Here is a 13990-nt window from a genome sequence, read left to right on the forward strand (position 1 = left end):
AGACCTTCTGGTGACAAACAGCCCCGAACTATTTGAAACAGTTGACACAGAGCAGAGAACCAGTGATCATAAAGCAGTTACTGCATCAATGATTTCAGCTGTAAATAGAAATATTAAAAAAGGTAGGAAGATTTATCTGTTTAGCAAAGTGACAAAAAGCAGATTTCAGAGTACTTGACGGCTCAACACAAAATTTTTGCCTCAAGTACAGATAGTGCTGATCAGTGGCCAAAGTTCAAAACCATCATACAATATGCATTAGATGAGTATGTGCCAAGCAAGATCGTAAGAGATGGAAAAGAGCCACCGTGGTACAACAACCGAGTTAGAAAACTGCTGCGGAAGCAAAGGCAACTTCACAGCAAACATAAACATAGCCGAAGCCTTGCAGACAACCAAAAATTACGAGAAGCAAAATGTAGTGTGAAAAGGGTTATGTGCGAGGTGTTCAATGAATTCGAAAGAAAAGTTCTATGTACTGACTTGGCAGAAAATCCTAAGAAAGTTTGGTCTTATGTCAAAGCGGTAGGTGGATCAAAACAAATGTCCAGACTCTCTGTGACCAAAATGGTACTGAAACAGAGGATCACAGACTAAAGGCTGAAATACTAAATGTCTTTTTCCAAAGCTGTTTCACAGAGGAAGACTGCACTGTAGTTCCTTCTCTAGATTGTCGCACGGATGACAAAATGGTAGATATTGAAATAGATGACAGAGGGATAGAAAAACAATTAAAATAGCTCAAAAGAGTAAAGGCCGGTGGACCTGATGGGATACCAGTTTGATTTTACACAGAGTACGTGAAGGAACTTGCCCCCTTCTTGCAGCGGTGTACCGTAGACCTCTAGAAGAGCGTAGTGTTGCAAAGGATTCGAAAATGGCACAGGTCATCTCCGTTTTCAAGAAGGGACGTCAAACAGATGTGCAGAACTATAGACCTACATCTCTAACGTCGATCAGTTGTAGAATTTTGGAACACGTATTATGTTCGAGTATAACGACTTTTCTGGAGACTAGAAATCTACTCTGTAGGAATTAGCATGGGTTTCGAAAAAGATGATCGTGTGAAAGCCAGCTCGCGCTATTCGTCCATGAGACTCAGAGAGCCATAGACACGGGTTCCCAGGTAGATGCCGTGTTTCTTGACTTCCGCAAGGCATTCGATATAGTTCCCCACAGTCGTTTAATGAACAAAGTAAGAGCATATGGACTACCAGACCAATTGTGTGATTGGACTGAAGAGTTCCTAGATAACAGAACGCAGCATGTCATTCTCACTGGAGAGAAGTCTTCCGAAGTAAGAGTAATTTCAGGTGTGCCACAGGGGAGTGTCGTAGGACCGTTGCTATTCACAATAAACATAAATGACCTTGTGGATAACATCGGAAGTTCATTCAGGCTTTTTGCAGATGATGCTGTAGTATATCGAGAGGTTGTAACAATGGAAAATTGTACTGAAATGCAGGAGGATCTGCAACGAATTGATGCATGGTGCATGGAACGGCAATTGAATCTCAATGTAGACAAGTGTAATGTGCTGCGAATACATAGAAAGAAAGATCCTTTATCATTTAGCTAAAATATAACAGATCAGTAACTGGACACAGTTAATTTCATGAATTATCTGGGAGTAAGCATTAGGAGTGATTTAAAATGGAATGATCATATAAAGTTGATCATTGGTAAAGCAGATGCCAGAGTATGATTCATTGGAAGGAACCTAAGGAAATGCAATCCTAAAGCAAAGGAAGTAGGATACAGTACACTTGTTCGCCCACTACTTGAATATTGCTCACCAGTGTGGGATCCGTACCAGGTGGGGTTGATACAGGAGATAGAGAAGATTCAACGACGGAGAGCAGCGCGCTTCATTACAGGATCATTTAGTAATCGCGAAAGCGTTACAGATATTATAGATAAACTCCAGTGGAAGACTCTGCAGGAAAGACGCTCAGCAGCTCGGTACCGGCTTTTGTCGAAGTTTTGAGAACATACCTTCACTGAGGAGTCAAGCAGTATATTGCTCCCTCCTACATATATCTTGCGAACAGACCATGAGGATAAAATCAGAGGTGTTAGAGCCCAAACAGAGGCATACCGACAATCTTTCTTTCCACGAACAATACGAGACTGGAATAGAAGGGAGAACCGAGAGAGGTACTCAAGGTACCCTCCGCCACACACCGTCAGGTGGCTTGCGGAGTATGGATGTAGATGTAGATGTAGATGTTATGTAAAATTTTACCACTGTAGACAACATAATTAATAAGTTTCCTTTAGTTTTGTCTATGGTCACAAACTTTTTTTTAACAGATTACCGGTGTCAGTCTATAATGACCATCATCGGATCTGTTTTATAGACACAAAGTAATAATGTTTTTATAAAACAGATCTGATGATGGTCATTATAGACTGACACCGGTAATCTGTTAAGAAAAAGTTGTGACCATATACATAAATTAAAGGAAACTTACTGTGTATACAGGTCACAGTTTTATTCGAGACAATGTCGCAGCTTGTGAGACAACGTAATTATTGTAATTAAAGCTTGCAACATGTACCCTGATTATTTAAATGAATATGAAGTTTAAGCTATATTAACTTGACAAAATACCACATGAAATATTTATTCCAATGCATGTATTCAACACCTCAAAACAAAGATCTCCAAAATCCGTTAAAACTTATTCTGTGCTAATGTTGTTATAATGTATATTCTTTGTACTTTGTGGCAATGTTTCTCTTCTACTATATGATCCTTGCAACTGACAGTTTCCAGATACCATATTTGTTTACAAAATATGACCGTATACATGTCATGGGTTATGTCAGAACGGAACCTGTGACCACTGGAGGTACTCCTATTTTACGTATTTTATTTTTACCGTTAAATGTACGTTTAGTTTTTGTCAAAAGAAATCCAAAACGATGCTTTGAAATAGTGTTCTGTTTCTCTACTATACAGTGCCACAAGTTCCTCCATAAAATTTTACCCCCCCCCCCCCCCCACAAACACACACACACACACACACACACACACACAGCGCGTCATAGTAACAAATGTAAATCGACCTGATGGAGGTGTAGACCTTTGAAACACGTTGTGGGGATAAATAAACAGTGACTGTAACAGTACACTTGTTTCATTTAATGTCAAAGTCACAGTAAAGCTTAACCTAAAATGTTCGCATACTTTTAAGTATGCTGAAACAGCTGCAATTCACAATGGTCTCCCCAACGTTACAAATGGTGGGGCCACGGTTTTTAACAAGTTGTTGGATCACCAGAGAGCAATGCATGCTCTGTAATGTGCTCCCATACTGGCCACGGGTTAGGTGAGGGGATCTTGTGAAAGAGCATTCCGGTCCTCCATCAGTGCAGTTGCGAAGTAATGAATTGTCGTCGGTGCATGTGAGGTGCTGCAATATATCTCCCTAAAAAACGTGCTAGATGGGAATTAAGCCGGGAACAAGTAGGCCGGTCTTTTTGTTGAGTATTCACTTATTCCAGGAGCTGCTTCACATGCACAGTTCGATGGATTTGCATCTTGTGGTCCATAAAAATGAAGTGAGGACCAAATGCATCCCTTGAAAGGCAAATATGGGGAAGTAGTACAGAGTCACTATAATGTTGACTCCTGAGTGTACTGTGTTCAAAGATTTGGGACTCGGGGCCATCACAGAAGTTGGGAAGGAAAACATACGTACAAAGAAGGTAGCTGCGAAGAAACCATGGGTAACAGAAGAAATACTTCAGTTGATTGATGAAAGGAGGAAGTACAAACATGTTCCGGGAAAATCAGGAATACAGAAATACACACTGAGGAATGAAATAAATAGGAAGTGCAGGGAAGCTAAAACGAAATGGCTGCAGGAAAAATGTGAAGACATCGAAAAAGCTATGATTGTCAGAAGGACAGACTCGGCATACAGGAAAGTCAAAACAACCTTTGGTGACATTAAAAGCAACGGTGGTAACATTAAGAGTGCAACAGGAATTCCACTGTTAAATGCAGAGGAGAGAGCAGATAGGTGGAAAGAATACATTGAAAGCCTCTATGAGGGTGAAGATTTGTCTGATGTGATAGAAGAAGAAACAGGAGTCGATTTAGAAGAGATAGGGGATCCAGTATTAGAATTGGAATTTAAAAGAGCTTTGGAGGACTTACGGTCAAATAAGGCAGAAGGGATAGATAACATGCCATCAGAATTTCTAAAATCATTGGGGGAAGTGGCAACAAAACGACTATTCACGTTGGTGTGTAGAATATATGAGTCTGGCGATATACCATCTGACTTTCGGAAAAGCATCATCCACACAATTCCGAAGACGGCAAGAGCTGACAAGTGCGAGAATTATCGCACAATCAGCTTAACAGCTCATGCATCTAAGCTGCTTACAAGAATAATATACAGAAGAATGGAAAAGAAAATTGAGAATGCGGTAGGTGACAATCAGTTTGGCCTTAGGAAAAGTAAAGGGACGAGAGAGGCAATTCTGACGTTACGGCTAATAATGGAAGCAAGGCTAAAGAAAAATCAAGACACTTTCATAGGATTTGTCGACCTGGAAAAAGCGTTCGACAATATAAAATAGTGCAAGCTGTTCGAGATTCTGAAAAAAGTAGGGGAAAGCTATAGGGAGAGACGGGTCATATACAACATGTACAACAACCAAGAGGGAATAATAAGAGTGGATGATCAAGAACGAAGTGCTCGTATTAAGAATGGTGTAAGACAAGGCTGTAGCCTTTCGCCCCTACTCTTCAATCTGTACATCGAGGAAGCAATGATGGAAATAAAAGAAAGGTTCAGGAGTGGAATTAAAATAAAAGGTGAAAGGATATCAATGATACAATTCGCTGATGACACTGCTATCCTGAGTGACAGTGAAGAAGAATTAAATGATCTGCTGAACGGAATGAACAGTCTAATGAGTACACAGTATGGTTTGAGAGTAAATCGGAGAAAGACGAAGGTAATGAGAAGTAGTAGAAATGAGAACAGCGAGAAACTTAACATCAGGATTGATGGTCATGAAGTCAATGAAGTTAAGGAATTCTGCTACCTAGGCAGTAAAATAACCAATGACGGACGGAGCAAGGAGGACATCAAAAACAGACTCGCTATGGCAAAAAAGGCATTTCTGGTCAAGAGAAGTCTACTAATATCAAATACCGGCCTTAATTTGAGGAAGAAATTTCTGAGGATGTACGTCTGGAGCACAGCATTGTATGGTAGTGAAACATGGACTATGGGAAAACCGGAACAGAAGAGAATCGAAGCATTTGAGATGTGGTGCTATAGACGAATGTTGAAAATTATGTGGGCTGATAAGGTAAGGTATGAGGAGGTTCTACGCAGAATCGGAGAGGAAAGGAATATGTGGAAAACACTGATAAGGAGAAGGGACAGGATGATAGGACATCTGCTAAGACATGAGGGAATGACTTCCATGGTACTAGAGGGAGCTGTAGAGGGCAAAAACTGTAGAGGAAGACAGAGATTGGAATACGTCAAGCAAATAATTGAGGATGTAGGTTGCAAGTGCTACTCTGAGATGAAGAGGTTAGCACAGGAAAGGAATTCGTGGCGGGCCGCATCAAACCAGTCAGTAGACTGATGACAAAAAAAAAAAAATTTTGCCCTCATACTGCATGAAAGTTTTATGTAGATATTCTAATGTAGTTCCAAAATATTTTTGTTGGCTGAAGGCCACTGGATATATGCCTTATCTGTATGGAGTTATTTTTATACTGTTTGGAAATATCTCTTCTTGTAGTTCTGTTATTAAACTCGGGGGACTTGAAAGCAAAAATCCTGGTTGCCCAGTTGTTGCTAATCATGTTATCAAACTGTTTGCATTTAATTACATAGGTACATATTGTTATGGCACCTGATATATTGTAGGCTTCTAATGATTGAATCACATCTTACTTGTGATGGTTTAGAATCCCAAGAAGTCATATATATGAAACAATATTCTGTTTATCAGAAAAGCTAAGTGTAATTCATTAGGCACATGTACTGATCAATAAACACACACACACACACACACACACACACACACACACACACACACACACACACACACACACACACACGCACGCACAATATATACCATTTTATTTGGAATGTATTATAAGAATTTAAACTGTTTGAAACTTGTGGTGCATCATTGTTGCTAACATCACATTTGTTAAACTGAAGAAAAAACATTTTCGAAGTTGTTTTGTGTAATATGTAGTTGAGTGATGGATGTCAGGCAACTACAACAGACTTCTCCTTATTTGTTTAATCAAAATTCTGATATCATTCTTAAGTCAGACCTGACAGTTTTTTTATGAAAGTGATGTTGTCTCAGATGGTGACTTAATAAACGAAGTATGTGTGAACAAATCAGTTTTGAAAATGGTTTATGATTATCCCATTGAAACTTGCACCGTGATGAGTAAAACAAATTGTTCTAAAATGTGAGTAGATTTCTAAAAATCATTCAATAAACACAATTATTGTGCTCTTAATGTTCATATAAAACCTCAAAAACAGTCTTAAGGGTGAAATTGCTTTTGTTAAATAAAAGAATATTTTCATAGGAATATGTGTGCCAACAAAGTGCTTTCCAGGTGAGCGTATTTGTGATGGGTGATTTTCAGGGTCAGTGTCAGAGGTTTATTGTAAGCCCCCAGAAAAGCGGTAGGGATGTATTGAAACAGGATATAGTAGGGGTAAGTGAAGTGGAAGGAAGACAAGGATTTCTGGTCAGATGAGTATCGGGTAATATCAACAGCAGCAGAAAATGGTAGAACAGGTGTAGGATTCGTTATGAATAGGAGGGTAGGGCAGAGGGTGTGTTACTGTGAACAGTTCAGTGACCGGGTTGTTCTAATCAGAATCGACAGCAGACCAACACCGACAACGATAGTTCAGGTATACATGCCGACGTCGCAAGCTGAAGATGAAGAGATAGAGAAAGTGTATGAGGATATTGAAAGGGTAATGCAGTATGTAAAGGGGGACGAAAATCTAATAGTCATGGGCGACTGGAATGCAGTTGTAGCGGAAGGAGTAGAAGAAAAGGTTACAGGAGAATATGGGCTTGGGACAAGGAATGAAAGAGGAGAAAGTGTAATTGAGTTCTGTAACAAGTTTCAGCTAGTAATAGCGAATATCCTGTTCAAGAATCACAAGAGGAGTTGGTGTACTAGGAAAAGGCCGGGAGATATGGGAAGATTTCAATTAGATTACATCATGGTCAGACAGAGATTCCGAAATTGGATACTGGATTGCAAGGCGTACCCAGGAGCAGATATAGACTCTGATCACAATATAGTAGTGATGAAGAGTAGGCTGAAGTTAAAGACATTAGTCAGGAAGAATCAATATGCAAAGAAGTGGGATACAGAAGTACTAAGGAGTCTTTGCATTTGCCTTTTCAGATTTTCTAGTTTCCCTACCACGTTCAAGCTTCTGACATTCCACGCCCCGCCCGACTCGTAGAACGTTATCCTTTAGTTGATTATTCAATCTTTTTCTCATGGTAACCTCCCCCTTGGCAGTCCCCTCCCGGAGATCCGAATGGGGGACTATTCCGGAATCTTTTGCCAATGGAGAGATCATCATGACACTTCTTCAATTACAGGCCACATGTCCTGTGGATACACGTTACGTGTCTTTAATACAGTGGTTTCCATTGCCTTCTGCATCCTCATGTCGTTGATCATTGCTGATTCTTCCGCCTTTAGGGGCAATTTCCCACCCCTAGGACAAGAGAGTGCCCTGAACCTCTATCCGCTCCTCCGCCCTCTTTGACAAGGCCGTTGGCAGAATGAGGTTGACTTCTTATGCCAGAAGTCTTCGGCCGCCAATGCTGATTATTTATCAAAATTTAGGCAGTGGCGGGGATTGAACCTGGGACCGAAAACATTTTGATTATGAATCAAAGACGCTACCCCTAGACCTACTAAAATAGGAAATTTTAATTATCTCCTTGATAAAACAAAGTCAGGCTACATAATCTTTTGTTTGCAGATACATGTGTGTGTACACATACATCCTCACACCACAGTACTCCAGCACACTGCTAGATGGGCCAAAACATAATGGCGCAGCCTGTCTCCACTTTATCTGGGGATGGGTGGTCCATTTCACTTTGGCTCCTCTAGCAGGACGCATCAGCACTTTCACATGTGGATTTCTCTGTGCCAGATATGCAGACATGTACCTGCAAACAACAAATTATGCAAATTTATTTTTTCATGGCGGCAATCAAAATTTTATTAGGACTGACGAAGGATGTAGGTTGCTGCAGTTACTTGGAGATGAAGAAGCTTGCACAGGATATAGTAGCAAGGAGAGCTGCATCAGTCCAGTCTCTGGACCGAAGACAACAATGACAACAACAACCCCCACAGTCGCGGTAGATAGGTACTTCACGCCTTTTTTTTTACTGGAGTTCATGGTATGTGACTATATGTTTCACTGAAAATGCACACACTTCATCCACCAAAACCAGAATTTAGACACTTACATTGCTCCAAGATGATCAGTTTTGACTGTCTTATGCTGCCATCATCTGATTGTCTGGAACTTGCTATAAAATTGCCACGTTACTTTACAGGAACTTAAAGTATAAATGGCACTCTTCATGTATACCTGTCTTGATAAAAGTCCAGTCGATAAAATACACACAGTAGTGCGGTGCTGTGTGGCAAGCTCATGAGAATTGTGGTCACCATCAGCTTGCACAGACAATATGAGGTTATCAGCTGTGTGCTTTTTAACATGCAAGTGCATTTTTACCAACTGTGTTTACTTTATCGACTGGACTTTTATCAAGACACGTATATGTGGAGAGTGCCTTTTATACTTCGACTTCATGTAATGTAACATGGCAATTTTACAGCAAGTTCCAGACCATCAGATGATGGCAGCATAAGATTGTCAAAACCTGTCATCTTGGAGCAAATAAAGTGCCTAAACTGTGACTGCAGTGTATGAAGTGTGTTCATTTTCAATCATATTGATCACCCCACAGAACATTATATGACTCATCTCTGCATATAATGTATAGCTTCCCTTTATTGTTACTGACAAGTTTTTATAGTACTTTCTTATTGAAATTTGTATTTTTACATTGATTTGTATAGCTCGGTATATCTTCTCAGTGGAGAAGTATAATTTACGTATCATCTTTACCTTATGGCATAGAAAATAGAGTTCTGAACAAATACCAGTATACTGTGAACAGATTTCTCAAGATTAATAAGGAAATTTTTTAGAATACAGTTTTAAAAGGAACTGCTAAAATGAACAGTTCAAAACTGAGTGCCAATTTTTCAAAAAGGGATAAAATCTGGTAAATAACTGCACTGTTGGGTGCTGAGTTTGGATGGTGTACAATGCAAACTATCCACACAGCATGATTTTATCCTGGTACTTCAGACCTTCTGCATACTAATGTTACTATTTACTGACAGCTCAACACAGCTGCTAAACATCTACAGTGCTTTAAATCATATTACAATGCACAATGAAGCTTTGCAAGGAGGAGGAAAGTATAGATAAGACTGAAAATTTCAGTCGAGATACAAAGTGAAAATGGCCAGCTCAGTTGGCAGGGCACAGATTACAAAAGATGAGACTCAAGAGACCCAGTCAGACACACTTAATGCCAGAAAGTTTCAGCACAGGCACACATTTTCAATGTCCGATAAAGCCACACAAAAACACCCAGCCTCATTAGCAAAATAATCTAGCTCATGTCAAATAGCCTTGCACAAATACATGATTATTATGAAACTTCCTGGCAGATCAAAACTGTGTGCCTGACCGAGACTCGGTCGGGCAAACAGTTTTGATCTGCCAGGAAGTTTCATATCAGTGCACACTCCGCTGCAGAGTGAAAATCTCATTCTGGAAGATTATTATGGGTTAGCAGTCACTAAATACATGGAATGATTATGAACTACCTTCCCACCCCATCTTTCCTATCAGACCCTTTCGTCCTCTCAAAACTAATCTAATATGTATGCTGAAAAGCCTTTAATGATATTTTTGTGAAAATCCAGAGAGTACATACCACAGGCATGTCTTTTTCTCCAATTACGAGTTCATTTTTTTCAGCCAATCTGCACTATATGCAGTCTCACAAAACTGTTCAAATGGAAACCTTTCACATTTCAGCATTACAACTCATTTTTTAACACACTTTTCTATTCCACCATTGTAACTTTTTAAACCCAAGATCTCAAGCATGTGTTACTTCCTAAATGTAACTGAACATTTTTTTTTTAATAATTTCTCTACACAATTCAGTGGAACAATGAATGAAATAAATGTCATAGCCTAATTCTACTGTAACTCCATACCTTATCTTCAACGTGTAGTAATGACCCATAAGAACCTTTCCCATTATTTTTTCAACATCAGCTGAATTGAGAATCATTCAAACATTAAACACTCCCACAATTAAAGCTGTGTGCTGGACCAGGTCTCTAACTTGGAACCTCCCATTTTGCAGGCAATGCTCATTCTCGCTACAATATATAGGCACAATTCACAACCTGCCATTATCCTGTATCCTACTTTCCAATTTATTCAGCGTACAATCCCCTAGATTGCGATTACGTCATTTCTCCCCAGTAGTCTTTCTTCTGAGAGTGCTGGTCTGCCAAAGTACACAGGAGAGCTTGTGTGAACTGAAGTGCACCTTTTAGTGCGTCACGAGTCGTGCCTGAATGGTTCACTCTGTACTAGCACTGCCTCCAACATGCAAAGTTCTGGATTTGTATTTCAGTTCAACACACTGTGTTCATCTACCAGAATGTTTAAAAAAACACCACACAGTGAAAATTCATTCTTGATTCAAACATTCCAACTGTGCTAATATATCAATTCCACAAAAAATATCAAGACTCTTGGTCAACAATGTCTGTTGTCATATACCAACACTGCAAAGCTTTTATTTCTACCACATGCAATTCTTTGATAATTACAGTGCCCCTACAACGATAACTAGGTAAAATTTTAAAGAAATGAGTAATTCTAGAAAGCTTATTGCAACAAGGCTAGCCATTGGGACTTTTTCCACTTCGTAAATTGGATTATTTAACGCCAACAGCTGTTAGTATTCTCCGACATTTCTACTGCCACTGAATAAAAATAATCATTGTAATGTTTGTGAACGCTTAAATTTGGCTACCGGTTATGAAGTTAAATAGGATTAAAGAAAAGTCCCCAAACCAAAGGAGTGTCCAAAAACTGGGCTGCGTTTATCAATACTAAATCTTCAAAGAAAAACCTCGCCCATAGTTACGTACGTAACCATTTCAGATTAAATAACCGCTACCGGTGCTACCGTATTCGAAGCTCACGTTGCATCAAAGTAAAATTGGTAAGAGTTCAATTTTTATGTTTATTTTGTTTCGCAACCTGCTATTCACAATATACCATTATTGCATGCTTACCAAGAATTGCGTTTTCTCCATATGCGTCCGTTAAATAATACATTCAATTGTTGCAACGACGAAGTTATTATGCAAAGCATGGTGAAGATCACTCACTTCGCTTCTTATCGTCCATGACTATTTCTTCCGACATTTTGTGTTCAATCCCTACGTATCAACAAAACAACAAATAGTTACTTATTGTAAAGATTGAACTCTCCACACCCAAGTGGGTGTGCGAAGATGATTGCACCATCGGCTATCAAATCCGCCTATTGTAACCCGGTGAGAACAACGGTTGCGCGTCATTTTATTAATTTATTCTGCCCGAAGCATGACTCATGCCGCTTATAGACATCACCTAAACCTATGTAACTACTGAATCTAGCTTCACTGCAATGCAGACGTGGTCGGCATGAATATTATTCATTATAATATTACACTAAATACTCGGACGCCAAAAACATTAGAAAATGGAAGGCGAAAGAATGTTTCCGCCAAGAGAAACACGATAAACAGTTGCAACATAAACTGGAAACGGGGAATCCCAGTGCCGCCACCAAAGACTCCCACACGTATTGAGCATGTTCTTAAAAAAGAAACAATACTGAAGGAGGTATCCCAACTAGTCATGCACGCTGCTTATATATCATAATAAAATTTTCAAATCAAAAATAAATTGCCATTACTTGTTCACATAATTTTTCGTCGTAACGCACCTTACCGAGTTTCATTTACGCGCCGTGCTTGTCCGTCATGTCCGCGCTAATATTACATACGATTCTAATATAAACACATATTTATACACAACTGAAAGATTATAAGGTTTATATATTCTATAAATTACGGTTCTGTATCATATTAAGAGACTAATATCATCCCACATCAACACACTGCAGCATGTTCCATTATATTGATCTCACTGCAGTAGCGTCTGAATGCAACAAGTGCCTAACTCTCAGTAAATTATCAGTTTATTAAATTGACTGAATTGGAGACTGCAGATACATAACTAAATACTTACCAGTAGCTGGGTGTATATTTACAGTCGGACCGTTGCGGAAATAAATTCAGAAGTGGTTTTTTCGTTGAACTTGTCACCACTCCGGTATCCTGTCTCTGGACTCGGGCTGCATTGGACACCTTTTCTGCCATTATAGTCCCCCGTGCTTGAAGTTTCCTACAAAAGCTACATGAGAAATATCAGGCTAACTTGTGTACCAGATCATTCTAACGCGTTCTAGCGTCTCTACTAAGCGTCCGATTTATGCGTCTGCATCTACTTTGAGCAGTGCATTGCAAAGCATTTCACACCGGTATGTCTCAAAGATGGCACACACACCCTCTGAAGCGTTGATCTCTACCCTACGGAGTAGGTACTTCTCTGATGCGAACCAAAAGAAGGGTGTGAACATTCAGACGCGCAGAACAGATTTTTGTCATCAACATGCATTGTGTCTCTTGTCATATGACCCCGATATAATAATAGTTTTCGATATAGGCACTCTGCTGAATTTACTTGTCATTACGTCGAACTAAAGGAAAAAGTAATGAACAGTTCTATATGGCCTTAGAATGTAGTATTATGGCGTTTTTTATTCCGGAGAACATTTAGGCATCAGTACTATAGAGCCTAATATTGCAGGTCAACAAAACTGGAATCAAAATCTCTACCCATAGTTTTAGCTAGTGTAAATGTTCAATGTCTACGAACAAAATGTCATCAGTTGCCTATATTTATAGAAGATGCAAAGCCAGATGTGATATGTGTATGTGAGCACTGTCTCGACAAAGAAGAGGGTGAAAATTGCAGATGCATTGAATACCTAGAGATGGTGAGCTCATGGTATCGAGAAACTACCATTCATGAAAGCGCGTTTGTGTATGCCAATAAAAATCTCAACATTAGGGATGTGGACTTGAGAAATTACTGCTCGGATATGGATTTAAAACTGGCTGGCTTCGAACTAGTAGATATGCATATGATTACTGTTTCAGTGTATCATTCACCAAATGGAAAGTTCGGAAACTTTATCACTAACTTGGAAAGTTGTTTACGTCACATAACACACCTTACACCAAAAACTGCAGTGTGTGTCCGTCTCAATGTAAACATAGGTGAAAACAGTACTACAAAAGAGACAGCATTCTTGAATCTAATAAATAGTTATGGTCTCTATATAGCAAACAGATTTCAAACTAGAGGTGATGCCTGCCTCGACATTATTATTACAAATTTAGATACCTGCAGTTACAAAATAAATGTAGTTGATGCAATGATAGCATTAGTCATGAAACTACAAACAAAGACTCTGGTTAACCAACAGACAAATTCATGGCAATCAAATTATGTTTCACAAAAGAGTAGTGCCAAAAGATAAACTAGACACTTTCAATGCCTCAATGTCCAGTATAAACTGGCAGCAATTAATTACAGAAGCAAAACCCAATGTTGCCTTAAATGTTCTTTTCCAGACACTAAAATACAAATTTGGTGAGATGTTCTCACTGATACCAAAGAAAAGCCACACAGGTGTAGCACGA

General features: G+C 39.3%; 1 protein-coding gene across 1 annotated transcript in view; it reads right to left on the minus strand.

Annotated features, from left to right (window-relative positions):
- LOC124555601 (protein N-terminal glutamine amidohydrolase) overlaps positions 1–12749 on the minus strand; it is an 84160-nt gene extending 71411 nt beyond the window's left edge. The window contains exon 1 of the mRNA XM_047129569.1: positions 12471–12749. Coding sequence (XP_046985525.1) covers positions 12471–12601 — 131 coding nt within the window. The 5' untranslated portion in view covers positions 12602–12749. The remainder of the gene's footprint in view (positions 1–12470) is intronic.
- Between the last annotated feature and the right edge of the window lie 1241 nt (positions 12750–13990).

Source organism: Schistocerca americana, chromosome X (assembly GCF_021461395.2).
Source record: "Schistocerca americana isolate TAMUIC-IGC-003095 chromosome X, iqSchAmer2.1, whole genome shotgun sequence".
Classification (NCBI taxonomy): Eukaryota; Metazoa; Arthropoda; class Insecta; order Orthoptera; family Acrididae; genus Schistocerca; species Schistocerca americana.